This window comes from Macaca nemestrina, chromosome 1 (assembly GCF_043159975.1).
Source record: "Macaca nemestrina isolate mMacNem1 chromosome 1, mMacNem.hap1, whole genome shotgun sequence".
Classification (NCBI taxonomy): domain Eukaryota; kingdom Metazoa; phylum Chordata; class Mammalia; order Primates; family Cercopithecidae; genus Macaca; species Macaca nemestrina.
The window spans coordinates 185,961,084-185,983,153 of record NC_092125.1 but is presented as its reverse complement, the minus strand read 5'-3'; the positions used below and the strand labels follow the sequence as shown (position 1 = coordinate 185,983,153).

Genomic DNA, 22,070 nt, shown 5'->3' with positions numbered 1-22,070 from the left:
ACCTTGAATCTGGTGGGTCTCAGAAGACCTCGAAACTCTCTATCCCCGGGGTAGGAAAAGTCCAAAGACTTCCCAGTTTGATAATGAGCTTTGTAGACTATTTGGAGAACCATTTCCCCACTAATGCAATACAATTTTATTAACTTTAGTTTCCATGTGGTACCTTAGGCCTCTCTACTTGTTCATCCCACATATGTGCTATTTTATATGCTTTGACCTGCGTCTCCCATTCTCTCTCCCCTTCTCTACCTGTAGTAGCCACTGTTTTATTCTCTGAGAGAACCATCTTAATACATATTTATTTCATATTTTTAAATATGTCTTTTCTTTCAGATTATTCTAGTATTTTTTAGGTTTATTCTGATTTTCCATTGTAAATGAAACACAAGCTCATTGTGAAGATTTTAGGGAATAAAGAAAAAGAAAAAATGAATGCCTCAGAACAACCATTAAGAATATTTAAGAGTATTCTCTCATAATCTTTCCACACATGTATTTTTATTTTACACAATTGAGATAATACTTCCTGCGCAAGTTGTAAACTGTTTTCCTATCCCAAATTAGCTCAAAACTAAGTCTTCACATTATTATAAAACATTTATATCCATTACTTTAGTGGCATAGTATTCAAGCAAGTGGATGTGCTATTTAGTCTTCTATTGTTGGGCAGCTTGGTTGTTTCTACATGTTTGCCGTTACATACAATGATGGATTGCACTTTCTTATTCATGAACCTCTGACCATATGATGAAATTACCAGACCAGTGTTTGAGGCATTCAGTCCAAACTGCCAGAACAATGCCTGTGGGTTTAGAAAAGAAATAGTAGCTGAGAATAAGAGAAATACTTGTTTCCTTTCACATGCCTTCTCCCATAACTGGAACTTCCTCTTGATACCTTGCATGGGGCCTTAAATATTGTTGTTCCTCATGAAATATTTGCTGTATTATAATACCAATTGGAATTACTAGCTAAACCTGAGCAGAGAAAAACAGAACTGGAGAGAAGAAGGGAAAGACAGGTAGATCAAACATTAGAGGGAAATACTTTGAACCACATCTGTACCTCTCTCTGCCCTGCTGCAGTTTTCTGTTTTAAAGTCTCCACTAGGCACTTAGGGGATTGTAGAAATGGTAACACATTGAATCCAGGAAAATGAAGTGTGAAGACCCAGAGATGTGCCCAGAACATAAGGTGGAGGGGCCAAGGCAGAGTTGGGCTGCACTGGGCTGGACAGCGGTCAAGGGCTCTGGGGTTGGCCCATCTTATAGATGAACTCTAGGTGGCGCTGTGGCCGCAAAAGTTTTGGGCTGAGGAATTTTTGGCAAAGCTGTAAGGAATCTCTGGGTGGGAGCGAGGAAGGGAGAGAAGTAAAGAAAGAATAGTGGACTGGAGTGAAGGAGACATACACATACACACACACACACACATAGATGGGTGTGGGGGGGTGGTGGTGGCAGGAATAAGGGAATGGCTCAGACAGTGCTTGGTCCAGAAGAGAGAAAATAAACTGAGGGATCATCAAATTCATTCATTCACTTAATATAAGTATTGATTGAGGCCCATCTTGTGCCTGTCGCTGGGATAGATGGTGAGGATAAAAGGGCGGCTGATCAGCCACCTCCCTGAGGTCCTGTGGCTTATGAGAAGTGTGATGGCCATCCATTAGCCCCCAGTGAGTCAGTAGTGGCAGACTTGAGATGGACCCTGAAGAAAGAAAAGGGGGCCTATGAAGGGCTATGATGAGGAGGTGACCTGGTTTTGTAGAGAAGGAAGGATTGCAGAGATGGTTGCCCAGTGGAAGGTACTAAAGATGAGATCTGAAGGTAGCCAAGACTGAACCGGGGAGAGAGGATTGCCTGCAGGCTTGGCATGTTCTGCTCTGCTCCTTCTTTCATGTAGGAAGCATGTTGGGGCAGTGTCTGGCCTGCCTTCTAGAGTTTATCCAGAGTTTGTACCCTCTTTGCTCCTATTATTGTTGTTCAGTGGGCATATAGAAGTGATTCTGCAGGAATATGTTTGCTCTGCTGACCCAAATGCTCACCTGGGTGCATCACCCAAAGGACTTGTGTTGGGATAAGTTTTAGGAAGTATGATTGTGGCCACACATCAAAGCAGCCTTTTCAATCTAGATTCACCAGTACTGAGGCTGATATTTTTTTCTCCTCCTATATGATTCCCATATCTCTCTGTTGGTTTCGAATGGAAGAGAGGAGTGTGACTTATTGCCTTAGAGACAGCTAAATGCAGATGTCAACTAGATTTGAAGCTTGGACAAGAGGTCTCTCTGGGCCAGAGAGATAAATGTGAGTCACCAGTGACAGATGGGAATGGAGGAGAAGAGAAGAGGCCTTAGGCTGAGCCATGGGGAACTCCGACATTGAAAGGCTGGGCACAGGAAGATGATCTTACAAAGCGATAAATGAGGGAAGTTAGAAATAAATTCAGGAGGCGGTGTCACTGAAGCCTGTAGAAGAAGCTGTTTGCACATGATTATCTCACTAGACACAGAAAAGGCTTTCAATAAAATACAACACCCCTTCATGTTTAAAACACTCAATAAACTAGGCATTGAAGGAACATGCCTCAAAATAACAAGAGTCATCTATGACAAACCCACAGCCAACATCATACTGAATGGGCAAAAACTGGAAGCATTCCCCTTGAAAACTAGCACAAGACAAGGATGCCTTCTCTCACCACTTCTATTCAATATAGTATTGGAAGTCTTAAGCAGAACAATCAGGTAAGAGAATGAAATAAAGACATCCAAATAGAAAGAGAAGAAATCAAACTATCTGTTTGCAGATGATGTAATTATATGTGTAGAAAACCCCATGGTCTCAGCCCAACAGCTCTTCCAGCTGATAAACAACTTCAGCAAAGTTGTAGGATACAAAATCAATGTACAAAAATCACTAGCATTCCTATATACCAACAATAGCCAAACTGCGAGCCAAATCAGAAAGGCAATCCCATTCACAATTGCCACAAAACGAATGAAATGCTTAGGAATACAGCTAATTAGTGAGGTGAAAGATCTCTACAATGAGAATTACAAAACACTTCTCAAACAAATCAGAGAAGACACAAACAAATGGAAAAACATCCCAGGCTCCTGGATAGGAAAAACCAGTATCATTAAAATGGCTGCTACCCAAAGCAATTTACAGATTTGATGCTATTCTTATCAAATTACCAATGACATTCTTCACAGAACTAGGAAAAACTATTTTAAAAGTCATATAGAACCAAAAAAGTGCCTGAGTAGCCAAGGCAATCCTAAGCAAAAAGAACAAAGCTGGAGGCTTCATGTTACCCAACTGCAAACTATACTATAAGGCTACAGTAACCCAAACAGCATGATGGGGATACAAAAACAGACAGATAGACCAATGGGACAGAATGGAGAGCCCAGAAATAAGGCCACACATCTACAACCATCTGATCTTCTACAAAGCAGAAAATAACAAGCAATGGGGAAAAGACTCCCTATTCAATAAATGGTACTGAGATAACTGGCTAGCCATATGCAGAAGATTGAAACTGGACTCCTTCCTTATACCTTATACAAAAATCAACTCAAGATGGATTAAAGACTTACATGTAAAACCCCAAACTATAAAAACCCTGTAAGACAACTTAGGCAATATCATCCTGGACAGAGGAGCAGGCACGGATTTTATGACAAAGACACCAAAAGAAATCACTACTAAAGCAAAAATTGACAAGTGGGATCTAATTAAACTTAAAACTTTCTGCACAACAGAAGGAAACTATCAACAGAGTAAACAGACCACTTACAGAATGGGAGAAAATATTTGCAAACTATGCATCTGACCAAGGTCTAATATCCAGCATGTATAAGAAACTCAAACAAATTTTCAAGAGGAAAAAAAACCGTTAAAAAGTGGGCAAGAGACATGAACAGACATTTTTCAAAAGAAGACATACATGTGACCAACAAGTATATGAAAAAAAGCACAATCTCACTGATCATTAGAGAAAGGCAAATCAAAACTACAATGCGATACCATCTCACACCAGTCAGAATGGCTATTACTATTTAAAGTAAAAAAATAACAGATACTGGGGAGGTTGTGGAGAAAAGGGAACACTTATACACTGTTGGTGGGAGTACAAATTAGTTCAATCATTGTGGAAAGCAGTATGACGATTCCTTAAAGAGCTAAAAGCAGAACTACCATTTGACCTAGCAATCCCATTACTGGGTATATACCCAGAGGAATAGAAATCATTCTACCATAAAGGCACATGCACACAAATGTTCATTGCAGCAGTATTCACAATATCAAAGATATGGAATCAACATAAATGCCCATCAATGGCACAAGATAAAGAAAACATGATACATATACACCATGGAATACTATGCAGCCATAAAAAAGAATGAGATTATATCTTTTGCATGAACATGGATGGAGCTGGAGGCTATTATCCTTAGCAAACTAACTCAGGAACAGAAAATCAAATACCACATGCTGTCACGTATAAGTGGGAGCCAAGTTATAAGAACCCATGGACACAAAGAAGGAAACAATAGACACTGGGGTCTACTTGATGGTGGAGGCTGGAAGGAGGGAGAGGGGCAGGAAAGATAACTGTTGGGTACTGGTCTTAATACCTGGGTAATGAAATAATATGTACAAACAGACCCCTGTGGCGTGTGTTTACCTGTGTAACAAACCTTCACATGTACCCCCAAACCTAAAATAAAAGTTAAAAAAATTCCCATTAATTGATGGGAGTACTTTGGTTTGTAAGAAAAGGCACATGGGGGGCGGAAAAAAAAAAGAAAAAAAAAAAGAAAAGGCACATGGAGCTTATGAGACAAACTAGTGTGGTATATGAGCTTTCCCTTATTGCCTCCCTCATACCTTGTAATTTGTAACAGAAGTCTCCCTCACTAGATTCAGTTTTAGAACAGGAACATAGTTTATTTTTGTTAAATCAATCAAATAAATTCACCAAATACTGCTAAAAAAAAAAAAGATGTCTGTTAGGTTAAGAGAAAGGGAGGCCGTTGGTGACCTTAGCAAGCCATATTTGGGAGAGTGATGGTCATATAAGCTGGACTGCAGTGGGGAAGAGAATGGGGGATGGAACAGAGGTAGCTAGTGTATACAACTGTTTTGAGGAGTTTGTGTAAGGTGTAGGAGTAGGCACCTGTCACTCTTTTCAGTTGTCCAGTAACTGCATCATCTCCCTATTTTTGGAGAACTCTCTACCTATGAATCTTGCTGAGAAACAGAGCCTGTCTCACATTACACATGAGGAAGTTACCAGATAGATACAGTACCTGCCTTCCCAGCTGGCCTTGAGAGGTGATGAGCATAGGACAAGGCTTATGTATCAGAAGTGTTGTCCCAGACTCAAAATCAGGAACAAGTGAAGCACAAGAGGAATGTTTTCTGAGAGCACTGGTGGCTGTAAAATGATGAGTTCCTGGGATAGCAGAGCTGGCTACAGTGGTGTGAGCAGGGCTCACCGTGGCACCAACAGAAAGGGAAGTGGTGGTAGTGGTATTGGTGATGGTGTTAGTGGTGGTGATGGTGGTGGTGGTGGTTGTAATAGTGGTGGCGATGGTGATGGTGATGGTGGTGGCAGTGGTGATGGTAGGGGTGGTGGCAATGGCCGGGGGAGTGGTGGTGATGGTGGTGGTGATGGAAGTGATGGTGGTGGTCATGTCGGTGGAAGTGGTGGAAGTGGTGGTGGTAGTGATGGTGGTGGTGGTTGTCGTGTTGGTGGAAGTGGTGGTGGTGGTGGTAGTGATGGAGATGATGATGGAGGTGATGGTGGTGGTCATGTTGGTGGAAGTGGTGGTGGTGGTGTGGTGGTAGGAATGGTGAGGGTGACAGAGGTGTTGGTGGTAGAAGTGGTGGTGGTGGTGATGGTGATGGTGGTGGCAGTAGTGATAGTGATGGGGATGGTGGTGGTGGTGGTGATGGTGGTGGTGATGGTGATGGTGGTGGTGATGGTGATGGTGGTGGTGGTGGTGGTGGTCATGGTGGTAGTGATGACGGTGGTGGTGGTGGTGATGGTGGTAGTGATGGTGGTGGTGGTGGTGATGGTGATGGTGGTGGTGGTGGTGATGATGGTAGTGATGGTGGTGGTGGTGGTGGTGGTGATGGTGATGGTGGTGGTGGTTGTGGTCATGGTGGTAGTGATGACGGTGGTGGTGGTGGTGATGGTGTTAGTGATGGTGGTGGTGGTGGTGATGGTGATGGCGGTGGTGGTGGTGGTGGCGGTGACGATGGTGGGAGTTGTGGTGGTGATGGTGGTGGTGGTGGTGGTGGTGGTGGAAGTGGTGGTGGTGGTGATGGTAGTAGTGATGGTGGTGGTGGTGGTGGTGGTAGTGATGGTGGTAGTGATGGTAATGGTGATGGTAGTGATGGTGGTGGTGGTGATGGTGATGGAGGTGATGGTAGTGGTGGTGGTGGAAGTGATGGTGGTGGTGATGGTGGTGGTGGTGGTGATGGTGATGGTGGTGCCAGTGACGATAGTGGGAGTTGTGGTGGTGATGGTGGTGGAAGTGGTGGTGGTGGTGATGGTGATGGTGATGGTGGTGGTGGTGGTGGAAGTGGTGATGGTGGTGGTGGTGATGGTGGTGGTGGTGATGGTGGTGGTGGTGATGGTGGTGATGGTGGTGATGGTGATGGAGGCGGTGGTGGTGGTGGTGGTGGTGGAAGTGGTGGTGGTAGTGATGGTGGTGGTGGTGGTGATGGTGGCAGTGGTGGTGATGGTGATGGTGGTGGTAGTGATGATGGTGGAAGTTGTGGTGACGGTTGTGGTGGTGGCAGTGGTGGTGGTGGTGGTGGTGGTGGTGGAAGTGGTGATGCTGGTGGTGATGGTTATGGTGGTGGTGGTGATGATGGTGCTGATGATGGTGGTGGTGGTGGTGGTGATGGTGGTGGTGGTGGAAGTGGTGGTGGTGGGGATGGTGATGGTGATGGTGGTGGTGGTGGTGGTGATGGTGGTGGTGGTGGCAATGGCAAGAGTTGTGGTGGTGATGGTGGTGATGGTGGTGGTGGTGGTGGTAGTGATGGTGGTGCTGATGGTGATGGTGGTGGTGATGGTGGTGGCAGTGGTTATGGTGATAGTGGTGGTGGTGGCCATGACGGGGGTGGTGACAGTGATGGTGATGGTGACGGCAGTGATGGTGGTTGTCGTGTTGGTGCAAGTAGTGGTGGTGGTAGTGGTGGTTTTAGAAGCAGACCCAAACTGGTTTCCCCAACCTCCTGGCAATTCCGTAAGCCAACCAAGTATCTATGCACCTATTAACTATGTATGTATGTATGTATGTATGTATGTATGTATGTATGTATGTATGTATCTATAGCTTTTAAAGTACACTTTATTGAGGTACAAGGCAATGAATTTTGAAAAATATGTACACCTATGTGACCACTTTTGTAATCAAGATATGCAACACTTCCATCACCCCAAAAAGTTGCCTTGCACCCTTTTGCAATTCATTTCCCACTGACTCCTGGTCCAAGGGAACTGCTTATTTGTTTCTATATTTATAGTTTTTCCTATTCTACAGATTTATACAAATTCAATCAATATTGTTGTATCTGACTTCTTTCCCTCAGCTTAATGTTTTCGAGAGTCATCCATATAGGTGTGTGCCTACCTACACTAAACATGTTTATCTACAGTAGTTAATTCTTTCTTGGTGCTGGATCATATTCTGCAGTATTTAATATACTGCCTGTGCTTATCCACTCACCTGTTGGTGAATATTAAAGCCATGTCCAGTTTTTGGCTACGATGAATAAGGCTGCAATGAACATTTGTGTACAGGTCTTTTTGTGGACATATGTTTCAATATCCTTTTAATCAGTTCCATTTTTGCTTAAATCAGCAAAGGTTGGCTCCTGTTACTTGTAGCTAAGAAATCTGACTGCCATAGAATGAGAGAAGGGAAATTAGCTGGCAGCTGGAAGGGGATGTTAGGTCACAGAGAGAATTTTACTTTTAAGGTGTAAAAGACTTAAGCATGTTTAAATATTGATGCTCATAATCTGGTTGAGAGGGAGCTGTTGAGAAGAGAAAATTGATCTTGTGAACCCCTGCAAAGGTGGGAGGGGGAGGGGTTCCAAAGCCCAGGTGGCAGAAATGTCTTTGAAGGGGAGCAGAGGCAGGGCGTCAAGTGGAGCAAGGGGGAATGAGGAGAGGACAGGAAGGTGGGTATGGAGGGAGGGTAGCAGGAAGTTGAGGAAGCTCTCATCTGAGGTCTTCAACTTTTACTAGGAAGTAGGAGGCAAGGTTACATACTGAGACTGAGGGAGGAGATGGATGTCAGAGTTCTGGGGATGGGACAGGTATGCAATGGTCATTACAAGGAGCTCAAGAGGGAAGTGATTGCAGAAATAAAGCAGCAATGCTGGGCAGCCTTGAAAGCCCAGCGGAGGCTGGTGACTATAACATAGAGTGATACCAACAGCTCCACTGTTGATGTCCCAGCAGAGCTGAGGCCCTTGGAGACAAGCTTGGGGAAGGGGGTGAGGGAATGGGAGATTTTTCCAAGAGTTAAGGGCCTGTACTGAAGATCCCTGCCCTACTCCCAGGATCTAACATGGCACCCTGAGATGTATTCTGTTCTAACATTAATATTTGTTGAATTGATGAATGAGTTTAGAAGGCATGAAGAATGAGAGCTTAGCATTGGACTGGTACCCCCTCCTTGTTGTATAGAGAGAAACCCTGATGTACAGAGAGGGTAAAGGACTTGGCCAAGGTCACATGGCAAACCCATGACAAGGATAGGATTTGCCTTCGGGTCTGTCTGATCTCAAGTCCAGGGCTCTTTTCATGATTGAAGGGACAAAGAGGTCTGCATTCAAATCTTGTCTCCACCAGTGGCTTGCCATAAGACTTCAGGCAGGTCACTTAAGTGGTGGAAAGCATTATTCACTCCATTTTTTTGTTGTTGTTGTTACTTTTTAAAAGTTTTTAAAATTTTACTTTAAGTTCTGGACTACATGTGCAGGTTTATTGCATAGGTATACATGTGCTGTGGTGGTTTGTTGCACCCATCAACCCGTCATCTAGGTTTTAAGTCCCGTATCCATCAGGCTCCATTTTATAGATGTGGATACTGAGTCTCAGAGACATTAAACAGGAAGCCCCGACTATGTCACTGGAAACAGGTAGAGCAGGATTTCATGCATTCCTTTGTTTAGTCGATATTTATTGGTTACTGGGGTAGATTAAATTTTGGGTCCCAATTCTTCATTCCATTGTAATAGGATCACACACCCACAATCTTTGCCATGTACTTTTGCATTGAGAAAAGTACTTTCTCCTTGCATTGATGTTGGCTTAGCCATATGACGTGATTTGGCTAGTGGTAAGTTAGTGGATGAAACACAGCAGAGAACGTAAAGGAGCTCGTGTTTTGGTGATTTCCATAAGAAGAGCATGCTCTTGAAAGCCACTGCCCCTTCAGCCTGCCCCAGAATGAACACACATGGGCTAGACTTAAGCTCAGCTGCATCCTGGAGCCCAGCCAGCTGCTCTTCAGTGTGGACATCATCACCCAGCTGAACCCCGATTAGAACTGCCACACTGAAGCTGGCCTGCAGTCAGCATCTGAGCAGGAGAACAAATGTTTACTATTGTAAGCCATTAAGCTGGGTGGTTTGTTATGCAGTATTATTGCAGCAGTTACTGATATGGGACTGGGTCCCATGCTAAGTGTAGACTTGGCTTACAGAGATGAATCAGATGCTGTCTCTATTCTCAGAAGTTCACAGTTCAGTGGAGGTGGGGATTTTTTTTTTTAAACAAATTCTTATTTCTAAAATTCATATCTAAATCTAAGAGGCAAATGCAAATTTGTTCAATGCTTCTTTTAAGGGCATTATTTTAAGGGCATTAAGATTATCCTTGGAAGATGAAACTGACAAATAAAAAAACACTTAATAATTTGTGCAGTTTACAAACATCAGAATTTATTTTGGGATAACAAGAGATGGGTGAGCTGAGAAGCTGTCTTTACTGAATGATGTCATCAAACTATATTTGATGGGTCCAAAGACAAACGTCTTTGGCAACTATTTTAGTGAATGAGATTAACTTGATACTTTATCCTAGAGTTGTATAGAAACATGGATGTTAATGATTTGAACATTTTATTACTTTTTTCCCCCAATGTATAATATGATGTCTTTGCATGTTAGTTTGCAAAGTGCTTGAAGCAATTTTCATCCAAATGCGAGTGTTTGGTGAGGGTTGAATCTGCTGGACAAATCCATGGCTGTGTGAGCACCTGCACTCAGGCCATGTGTGGCCCTAAGTCAGGGACTTAGTTTCCTCATCTGTAAAGGGGATAATACCACACTGTGTAGGGTCATTGGGGAGATTCACAGAGGCGATCTCAATGCAGCACACAGCCCCAGCACAGTCCCACCTCCCCTACACCCACCTCCCATCTCTTCTGTATGGGACGAGCTTCCTTGCTCTCTGGCTCCATCAATAGCTTGCAAGTCAATTTCCCTCTCCAGGCCTCAGTTCTCCATCTGTAAATCCAGCAACACCACATTGATTCATGGACCCCTAGACTGCATAGCCCTTGAGAGCCAGGCCTGTGTTTGACTCACACTCACAGCATCCCTAGGATTTGCCCAGGGCTGAGAGTATGATGGGCTGAGTCAATGCTACTTTTCATGAATATTATTGTTTTGGTAGAGGTTTGTGTCACTACAACCCAGAGTAACACCCTTAGTAGGGCAAGGGTGTAACGTCCATGGTTGAGAAAGCTTGCTGTTAACTGGTGGTCCACTCATATGGACCAGAAAGAAAATTCTTTACTTCAGCCTTCAGTCATATCCTGAAAAGCATGTGCTATTTCTCTGTGGGTCCTCATGGTCCAGGCAGGGACTGACACATTGTATACATCTGAGATCTGGCCAATGGGTCAGGTCCCTGAATTGAGGTTTGAAACCAGCCTCAAATTTTCCTATACCTATTTATTTAATCAATCAATCAATCTATCTATCTATCTATCTATCTATCTATCTATCTATCTATCTATCTATCTATCTATGATAGGATCTCACTCTGTTGCCCAGGCTGGAGTATAGTGGTGTGATCATAGCTCGCTGCAGCCTCAACCTCCTAGGCTCAAGCAATTCTCCCAGCTCACCCTCCCGAGTATCTGGGACTACAGGTGCCCATCACCAATGCCTGGTTAATTTTTTATTTTTTGTAGAGACAAGGTCTTCCCATGTTGCCCGGGCTGGTCTTGAACTCCTGGACCTGAGCTATCCTCCTGCCACGGCCTCCCAAATTGCTGGGATTACATGTGCGAGCCACCATGCCCAGCCTAAATTTATCTATAATTATACACATCTCATAAAAATATGTAACCCTAATTTCATCACAAACAAAACTTTTCAACATTCATAGCACAAATATTTTTTTGAGAGCTGGCTCTGGGCCAGACAGTGGAGGCGGAGCAGTGGAGATGCACAAAAGGAGTGAGCCACAGGGAGCTCCTGTGGTGGTGGTGAGTGCTGACCTCAGGCACAGAGAAATCTGCAGTACGATGCCAGGTGGTGACTGGTGATACGAAGAAAACTAATACAGGAAAAAAAGATAGAGAGAGTCTTGTGGGCAATATTTTATATGAAATGACCAGGGGAGGCCTCTTTGAAAAGGTGACACTTAAGCAGAGATGTGAGAGGAAGTCAAAAAATGTCTAGGGAAGAAAGTTCTGGGCAGAAGGAACAAGTGCAGAGCCCTAACACCGGAAGATGCTAGGGATGTTTGGGAAGTGACAAGGGGAAGGGGGTAGGGAATAATGTCAGAGGTAACTGGATCCTGGCAGCTCATGGAAAGCAATGGTGATTTCATTCTAACTCTGATGGGAAAGCACTGGGAGCTCAGAGCAGGGGAATGCCGTGATCTGATTTACATTTTAAAGGATTTGTGACCTTGTGGAGTGTAGACTGGAGTTGGTGGCCATAACAGCAACAAGGAGACCTGCTGGGAGGCTTGAGAGATGAGTGTGGCTTGCTCAGGGTAGAAGCAGTGGGAGATGAATGTGGCCCATTTCTGGATATGTTCTGATAGTAGAAGCAAGAGGATGGAAAGGATATAGGGAATGAGTGGGGAGAGTGATCAGGGTTGACTCCACCATGTCTTGTCTAAGAGACCAAGTAGATAGTGGCACTATTTCCTGAGGTGGATGCTGGAGATCTCGGGGAAGACATCACAAGTTTGGTGTTGAATATGCTGCCTGGGAGATGCTTTCTGACCTCCAAGTACAAAGGTCTCAGTGGCAGCTGAGTGTCAGGGGAGGGGTGGTCTGGAGTGTAGGTTTGGGATTCAGCAGAGTTATTTAGAGCCATGAAATGGGCTAAGGTCACTGCGGGAGTGAGTGTGGACAGAGAAGAGGACTTAGACCAAGGGAGCCATTAAAAAAAAAGATCTAGCTACCTATAAATATCATTACATTAGTCAGACTGTCATGTGCTGTAAGAGAGGGCAGGTATTATAGTGTGATGGGGGTTGGAGGAGGAGGAAGATTCTCTGAAAGATGGAGTTGGGCTGGGAACTGGGATGGTTAAGATCTGGACACAGCAACAATTTAGGTTCCAATTTAGGTCAGCCCCTGGTTTAGGGTAGTTGAGAAAGCACAGGTTTAGAGTCTTATGAGTCTTATTCCCATCCTTGCAGCTACTTCTTAGGTGTGAGGTCTGGAAAAGGTAACTCACCTTCAGAAGCTCAGTGTCCACGTCTATAATACAGGTTCAGTAGCACTGATCTCTTGGGGTCACTGGAGGAGAGAATGAGACAATTTATGTACAGTACCCTGCATGGGAACATGATAAAAATGAGGCCCTAAGATAATGGATGTTAATGGGTATCAATGATGTTTCATACCGGCCTTTTCATGTGAAATGTGAACTTGAGTGCCAAGTTTGTGAATCAAGGTCCTACTTTAAGTCAGAGATATGTCACTTTTGAGAATCTCTCATGGAGAATCCTTTGATAAAATGTACCACCTCAAGGTGGTGGGTGCTGGATGCTGACTTGGTTCTCTCTGGGCTCCAGAATCTGGACTCTGATGATCTATCCAGTTAAGACATATCCACATAACAAAATTTGCAGGTTTAAAAAAAAATGACTCAGAACTTTCATTTGGGGAGTGTTTGAGGCATACTCTAGAATGAAAATTATACACAGCTTACTATGTACTTCACAAAATCATATTGAATTGCCCTGAAGTGCCCCAGCAGTGGCTTCTGAGATGGGTCTCCAATGCCTCCTTACAGATAAACTGGAAAGAATGATTGCCATGGTACCTGAGGGCAGAATCCCAGTGATGGTCTGGTTTGAATTCCTTTTTTCCTTGCCCTGCCTGGTGCTACTTGTGTGGCCTACTCTAGTGGCCTGGTTTCCAAATGTATCCCTCTGTTGATCCAGTTGGACTCATTGGGGCACCAAGAGAAAATAACTTTAATTTTTTTTCCAACTCCCCCTGCCCCTTCGCCTGGTTATATGGCAGACCCCTTCCCCATCCCTGGCGGCCTCTCATGTAGATCCGATAGCTCTCCTTGTCACTCTCAGGGACACTATCTCCTTTTCATGTATAAAAAACTCTCATCTGATCAAAATCAATCTAAATTTTTCACCAAATTCAAAGTGTTTGTTTCCCCTTAGCTCAGGGCAAGCCCAAGCCTCTTGTCCCCTCTGGAGGCTGCTTCTGACTCCTGCAGGGATGGGTGGGGAGATGAGATAAAAGGAAAGGAGGACATCAGTGCCCTCTGTGTGGAGACATCCAAATGCTAACTCTTTCCCTGATTAGGGGCTTATATGTGGGGTTTTTCAGAGCCACTGTGTTCTTCCTTGGTGTGGGCAAAGCTCTCCCTGGCTGGTGTCTTCCAACCCCCTTGCAGTTTCTGCTCTGACAGTCCACTCCTCATATCCTGAGGATGGCTGGCCTCAATCTGGCCCATCGGTTGGCTTGTTGGCAGAAGGTGGGAGGGTGGGGGCATATGAGGTTCCAAATCAGTTTTGCTGTCCCTCAGCAAGTCCTGCATGAGTGGACTGACTGCCTTCTTCTGAATGGGAACATACTATCTTCAGCTTTGGAGCCTCAGATGTGACTTGCAGATAACAGAGAAAGTTCCAAGTAATATTCTGTTATACAAGATATTAACTCCTTCAACTCAAATGCTCAACTTTTATCTTCAGCATGGAAGAATGGTGAAGTCTGCAGTTCTGGAGTCTGACATTGGCTGGGTGACCATGGGCAAATCTTTTTTTTTTTTTTTTTGAGACGGAGTCTCGCTGTGTCACCCAGGCTGGAGTGCAGTGGCCCGATCTCGGCTCACTGCAAGCTCCGCCTCCCGGGTTTACTCCATTCTCCTGCCTCAGCCTCCGAGTAGCTGGGACTACAGGCGCCCGCCACCACGCCCGGCTAGTTTTTTGTATTTTTAGTAGAGACGGGGTTTCACCATGTTAGCCAGGATGGTCTCGATCTCCTGACTTCGTGATCCACCCGCCTCGGCCTCCCAAAGTACTGGGATTACAGGCTTGAGCCACCGCGCCCGGCCGACCATGGGCAAATCTTTTAACTCTTCTGGATCTCAGTTTCCTGATCTGTAAAGCAGGGGCAATGGCCTTCACTCTCAAGTATGTTGTTTAGATTGATTTGTTCTTTAGGTGCCAGGTGGTACATAGCAAGCCTTCAATAAATGGAAGCCCTTATTTGTGTGTTTCTGAGGAGTCCTCATTTCTTCCAACCTAGACTGGATGTCAGTGCTTCTTGCTAATCCAGGTACCATTTCCTGCTGCCATTTGCCTGGCCTGCGTGGCTGTCTTTGATGATAACACTTAGTGTATCTCGAGCATCGCTATCTTATTTACATCTCACAACAACGCTGCAGGATACATATTATCATCATTCCCATTTACAGATAACAAATCTGAGATTCAGGAGGAGGTTGAGTCACTTGCACATGGGCAAACAGCTTGTAAATTGCAGAACTGGGGTTTGCCCCCAGACCTGTCTGATCTCAAAACCTGCCTGTTCTACCACCCATTTTATCTCCTTGATTATTTATCCTGTCTTTTTGTGCCCTCTGCCAAGAGCAACTCTTCTGCACTCTATGGACATAATAGCGGATCCTTCTAATGAAATCACTTCCTGCTTGGAGCGCACCCTGAAAATGGATCCCTCACTGCCCAGTAAAATGATACTTCCTGTGTTACATAATAACAAATTCCCAAAGCAGATTTATAGAGGTAATACGGACTCCATCCACTTCCTGTGTATGGTTATTCAAGCTATATAAAGTTTCATTCTCATGAAAAGCATCCAGTTACTGTTGGTTCAGTACTGGTGTCCAATGCTGGATTAGCCAAGAAGGGAAAGGTGTTTTCCCATCTTAAGCCTGGAATCTATTTTGAGTGTAAGACAGGTAAAAAAAATTACTGCCAATGCCAAGATGTATGTAGTAAATACCTGTGAAAGGTCACCGGAAGTTAGTGCCATAGGAACTTAAACGTGGGAAAAATCAAGTGGCTGGATGGGTGGGGAGGGATAGGGAGGAGGTTACAAAAGGCTTCCTGGAAAATCTGGGGCTGGGGCTGAGCATTGAAGGCCAGGTAGAATGTGGAGAGGCGAAGGTGAGAAAGACATGTTTGGTGTGTTTGCAGCAAAGGAGCAGGGGCCCAGAGAAGCAGGAGCCCAGCATGGGTGCAGAGACTCATTCTTCTAAAATAGTCTCTCTTTTACAATCGTGAGCCTCTTTGCTCCCTGCGTGGGGATTTTTATGACCCCATCCATCTGTTTGCAGTCAGCCTCAGGTTTGCTTTGAAATTCAAAAGCTGAAAGGGAAGTGTTATATTGGAGCCAGAGCAGCAGGCTGGGCAGCTTTCTCAGAGGAGGAGGGAGCGGCCTCATGGAGCATTAACCACTGCAGGCAAACACCTCTTCTTGCTGGCCTGAGTCCCTGTGAAGTATGGGACCAGGAGCGCTTAAAGGGGCAGTGGATGACCAGCCAGGAGGAGCTTCCAGCACGGGGCTGAGCTGGCAGCTTTATACTCACCAGTAGGCAGCCCGTGAGCGTGCATGGCCGAGTGTGGAGATTCAGGAGACCTTCAGCTGGGGCTTTGTGCCCGCTCTGGATCAGTCCGGCCTGTGTTTATTTCTCTTTCCTGCTCTGGCAGACGGGCCTGGGCCCGCTGGGAGAGTTGGCTCAGCCCTCCCTGCCTCCTGAATTCCCTGGCCCAGCTACCACCCCCTGCATTCCTTAGGAGCCTCAGTGTCCCAGAGAGACACATTTTTTTCCATCCTCTTGAATAAAAGACGTTTAGGGACAGTCATTGATCAAATTCAAAATCCACAGTCTGGACTTCCAAGTCCTGCTCCAGACCCTCTACTTCTCTCAGTTCCATGTGCTCTAAGACCACATTCTTGCTAACATGCTTTGCCCAGCGCCTCCTCTAGCACGTCTCTCCGTGCTATCCTTCTCTGTCATTCATATAGCCACCAATGGTCCACAGCCCCCACCCCCTCTTGAAAGTCCTGCTGGATGGCTCCATCTTACCCAGCCTGTCCACGCCCCACACTCCCATGGCTGTCTTTCCTGCCTCCCCTTCTGAGTAACCGCTGAGCCCACTCTCTATGCCCCACCCACCACTTACTCTGGCTGCACCTTCGTGCCTCTGCCCGAATGTGTGTGGAACGCTCCTAACATGGATCTGGAGCTTCTCATCATGTCCTGGAGACTTTAAAGGGCCTCTTCGAAAGAGGATTAAGCTGCCAGGCTGGAAGCTGCTAAGGGCAGTAACTAGTTGTTGGGCTTTAGCATTTGATGCAAATTATTTTTTTAGAAGGGATGGCTTCAAAACTTGGAAGTTGAATTCAGAGGTAAGAGGGTAGAGAAAGATCTTGGAATCCTAACCTATCAAACTTAGAAGGCTCTTCAAAGATCATCTGCTCTAATTGCTGCATTTTTTGAATCGGGAAACTGAATCTCAGTAAGGAGATGTCATTGGTCTAATGTTATTTATGAAGTCGGTGGCAAAGCAGGAACGGAACTCTCTTTGGGTCCTGAATTAGTCAAAATCTTTCACTCACAGCACTTGAGATTCTTGAGTGAAGCTTGAAGGATTGTGGAAATTCAGGGGCACATGCTTCTTCCCTCTTTCAAGAACCATAATAACATGCATTGAAGTTGATTTTGCAGATCTAAAGCACTTCAGGCCTGTTGTCTCAGGTCTCGCCATTACAGCTCTATAAAGTAAGTCATATTTATCTCCATTTCCCAGATGAGGCTAATAATACCAGGGTTAAGTGACATGCCCAAGGAAAAATAACAAGTGGGAAGCCAAAGAGGGTCTTGGGCTCAGGCCTGTTGCTGTTTGCAATGTGTCACTCTACCTCCCATTCCTCGAAAGGTGCTCCACTCTTTTAGAAAATCATGCAGATTTTCTAAAGCAGGGGCTCTTTATCCTTTCAGACCCAGGGTCCTGTTTTATCACAAATACTTTAGTGTCCCTTCTGTACTGAAATGAAATGTATGAATAATATAACACTCCTACACGTATGATTTTTAAAAATTAATTCAATGCCCTAACTGTAAGGAAAAGGAAATAATAGCTTATAATACAATAATATGTAATTTGGTTTGTCAACACTTGGGTATGTTAACACTTGTAGACATAATGTAATAGTCAAAGCTTGTACTTAACTGCTGAGTCACCCTGAAAGTGACAGCTAAAATACCAAAGAGTACAGCTGTGGGTCTCTCTAACACCTGGAATACACAGGCATTTTTGTTAATAAGGTGGCACTCAAAAATAGTGAACAACTCCTGGTAAAGTTCAGAACAAAACGAAGCACATTCTTCTCTCAATATACATGGCAATTCCATTCCTGTAAGATTTAGTGCATATTAAACCTTTACAAACAAATACTACGTGTTTACGTAAAATGGATTCAGGTTCTAGGCTCAGATAATTACAAATGATTTTTTTTTCTCCCCTAATGAATGTTTGGCAAAACTTGCAAAAATTGTGCAGGATGGGGGATAATTCTTTATGTGGGACTTTTAGCAGGTCACTAAGTGTCGCTGGCCCGTGACCACTACTACCCGCCCCACCCCACCAACAACTGTATGAAAGCCAAAAACTCCCCTACAAATTCCCAAAGCATCCTGTGGGTGGTGATACTACCCCTGCTGAAAAACACTGATTTGGAGGTTTTCTCTGAGAAGCCAGGCATGGAAGAGGGAAACTCAGACCCCTATTGTACCTAGATGCTTGGATCTCTCTCAGTTTTGCTTTTGATGAACATAATTTAATACTAACCTTGGATGATATTTAGTCTTCAGACTTAAAATTAATGCAATAAATGCTAAACAGGTGTCCTCTATTTTAAATACCGTTCATCCAGGGGATGGAAAAATGAATATGACCTGGGTTCTGCATGCACAGCTTTCCCTTTCTAATATTCTAAGGGTGATAAGCCGTATGAAGCCCATCATCTAAGACTGGATGCATACAAAGGCTGGGGCTTCAGGAGAGGTGGAAATGTGAGCCCAAGGGACCAGGGCAGGCTTTTACGAGGAAGCACAAATTAAATGAGGCCTTGAACACCAGGAAGGAAGTTTCCAGGTGAAAATAGGGGGAATGAGCAGCTAGCTGTGGAGGAGACAGTGGGGATGGAGATGGAGTTGGGAAACTGCAGGTATGTTCAGGGAGCCTGAGTAGCTCTCTATGGCTGGAGCATGATTTTAGGGGAGGCGAGGAAACACACGTCTGGAGAGATTGGTTGGGCAAACTGGAGAGGGTCTGGGAGGGAGGATTGCTGGGAGGGGAAGGGAGGGAAAGAGGAAGCAAATGCACATTATTGAGGAAGGTCCCCAGTCCTATGGTAACCATCACATACTGGATGGATGCTACTCAGTGTCTGCCTCCCCCACTGAGCTGCAGGCTCCATATTTCTCTAGTTGGACTTGGCACCCTGCAGCCTCAGGTTTGGGGTGCGGAAGGCTTTTGAAGCCAAGGTGAACTAGACTCTTTGGGTCAGTTCTCTGTATCTAGGTGAGCCAGTGTGCTGAGGCCAGAAGGGGGACCTGGGAGTCTGCATTCCTGGGTTGGCCTCTGACTCACACATGCCAAGAGGCCTTGGATGGGTCTGTCTCTTGGTGGTCCCCTTATCTGTTCAGTGAGGGGCCTGAGCCCAGAGAAGAATCATGTCCCCTCCAGCTCCCACGTTCCCACCTTGTTCCGTCAGGTCATCTGTTTAGAGCCCCAGGTCACAGCCTGAGCAGCACTGCCCTGCCCCCTGGTGGCAGCTGCTGGATAGGAGAGCCAGTAACACCTTCCAAGTCCAACCCCACTACCGCAGAGGTTGGCCCAAGTTTCAGTGTCTGTCTTTGGGTATGGCTGGGGTGGGCCATTCCAGAGCAGGGGGGTGGACAACTTGGCAGAGTCAGTTCCTTCCCAGGGGACTCCCAGTAGTGCCTCCAGTGCCCTCCCGTGACCACCTATCATCACTGAGGAAAGTCCCTGGGACCCTGTGTCCCCTGACCACAAGCCCAAGACCCCGACTGAACCTGGACAACCTCTGGGGCAGGGGTGCAGGGTGAGAGGCTGAATGTGGGGAGACTGGCTGGCCCTGGATGCAATTTGTGTTTTCAGGTCTCCCCGGGAGGAGGAAGACTGCTGGCCCCAGGAGCTGTCTCCAGTGGCCCGTCCGTCTTGGCCCCACAAGCCAGGCCCCAGCCTGTGTTATGGATCTGAACCAGGCCTCCTCCCTCTTGCTGAGACCCTGCTGTGTTCTGACTCCAGCCAGTCCTGCCTCTCTCTGTTTCCACCCATGCTTGTCTGTGTTTTTCTGCTTCCCCACACAGGCCTTTTCCGACGACTCCCTTTCATTCTCTCCCTTTCTCTCTCCAGTGCCGTGTGCCTCTTTGCTTCTCTGTTGCTGTCTCCTACTGCGTCTTCACTCTCTCTCCATCCATCTTTCTATGTGTTTTTGTCTTTTTTGCTTATCTTCTCCTTCATTCCTCATCCCCACCCTTGGTCACCATCCTGCTCAGCCCCCTTGTCCCTTCCTGGGCCTCAGGGCAGCGGAAGTGAGGGAACGCTGGGAAGGGATGTCTGGGGACCTGCAAGTCCCCAACCCTTCCTTGCCTGGGAACTTGTGTCTTCAGGTTGGGAATTTTTATCAGTGTTATTTATTTATTTGTTTGTTTGTTTGATTTTTGTGGCTGATCAGGGAGGAAGAAATGAAAACTAAGAAAAAACAAAACAAAACAAAACCAAACCAAGAACTGTTTTGCAAGCCCAGAACCAACTGATATGAGACAGGATTTTACGAATATTTTCTGAAAATAATTTCATTTTACGATACCGTAACAGTGGCCGGCCCAGTTCCCCTGGCTGGCTGGCTGCTATGAGCAGCAGCTAGAGCCCCTACCTCCTCCCCTCCCAGCCCAGCCCATCCCAGCCTTCATTCTGTCCTGCTGGCTAGGCCAGGGTGCTTCCTCTGTCGCAGCACCCCTAGAAGGTAGTTGTGAGGTGGGGGCTTTCTTGCCTGCCTCAGAGAGCCCTGCAGCTCCCAAGTCCCTTAGCTCATGAAAGCCCAAGGCTGGCAGGTCTAAGTTTGTTATTCCCATCTACCCGCAACCCAGCATTGCTACTGCAAAGTACCTGGTTAAGACACTCTAGGACACCCCACTCTGTGGCTGAGGTTCTAAGCCCTCCCAGAGTGCATGGGTTCCCTGGGGCTCACACACTTGTGATCTTGGCCTCCAGCTTGCAGCCTCTGCTTTACCTCATGTCTACTTGGGTGCAGTCAGCCCCTTCCATGGTACCACCCTGCTCCGTTCCAAATCTTCACAGGCCGTGAGGACCTAGTGGAGACTGGCAGAGCAGATCGGGGTGGGGTTCTCATGGCTGCTGTGAAAATGACTGTTATTGGCAGGTTTCCTCCCCATCAAGGAGACATTCCTCCTCCTTCAGTTTCTCTCCATTTGCCTAGCTCCCGACTTCTCGTCCTTCTCTCTTGATTCTTTCCGTCCCCTGCTCTCCTTTTCAGGAGTAAAATGATAAAATTTCTATCCCAGTCATAAAGAATTTCTTCTCTCTACCTCCTTTGAGATGGGAGACAGTGGTTTTCCTTCTTACTTCAAGTCCTAATAGAAGCAGTCTTTCAAAGAAAGATGCTGCTCTTTCTAAAAGGAATTTTAGTGAATACAATTTGCTCCACTTTTTGCTCCTTTTATGCAAATAAGGAGACAGAGGTCCGAGAAGGGCAGAGCTTGCCCAAGGTCACACAGCAGGCCAGCTGAGCTGGGACTGAAACCCAGCACCTGTGGTCCTCATCTCAAGAGTCCGGCTGCTGCAGGACATTGTCCGATGGTTCCTCTGAAGGGCTAGGCTATTGAACCCTAGATGTTCAGGGGTGGGACAGAAAGACCTCAGAGAATGTAGAAAGATGGAGAGGGAGTGAAGACCTGCTGCCATATGGAGAGCAGTGTGTCAGGAGCTCTGCGGAATCCCTTTCTCCTCCCTCAGCCACCCATTCTGTCATGTCTGAGAGCCTATTTCTGGGCCACAGCCTCTCCAGGGAGTAAGTAAACTGGGGACTACAGCCCATAAGAAAGGACAAGACCTCATTTGTTCACTGAACTTCTGGGTGGATGGATGACAGCAGCCTCCCTCCTCTGTGTGAGGGGCAGAGAGGACAGGGGTCATGGCCACAGTAGGAATCCTTACACCATTGATGTCAACTTCTAAAGTTCATCATCAGGGGTGGTGGGGAGTGGGGCAGAGCATCTCTGGATCTCTGCCCAGAGTCTGGTGGGTGGCACAGAGGTCTGGGCAGGCTCCTGGACATGGAAGACGCTTACTACGTTGGGCCTCAGTCGTGTCCTGACTTTGTCCCCCCGCCTGTGAAATATGGATGCTGGATGCCTTCCTTCCCCACCTCACGGGCCACGTCCCACACCTGACATCATGGAATTGCTGGATAAAAATGAGAATAGGCTTGGAGTTGGACTACTTGGGTTCCCAGC

General features: G+C 45.9%; 1 protein-coding gene across 1 annotated transcript in view; it reads right to left on the bottom strand.

Moving 5' to 3' along the window:
• Positions 1-509: 509 nt before the first annotated feature.
• The window catches only part of LOC105495006 (TraB domain containing 2B), a 254,818-nt gene continuing 233,257 nt past the window's right edge, over positions 510-22,070 (bottom strand). Inside the window, exons 7-8 of the mRNA XM_011764122.3 lie at positions 12,747-12,808; positions 510-802 (exon numbers count right to left, since the gene is read on the bottom strand). Coding sequence (XP_011762424.2) covers positions 12,757-12,808 — 52 coding nt within the window. The 3' untranslated portion in view covers positions 510-802; positions 12,747-12,756. The remainder of the gene's footprint in view (positions 803-12,746; positions 12,809-22,070) is intronic.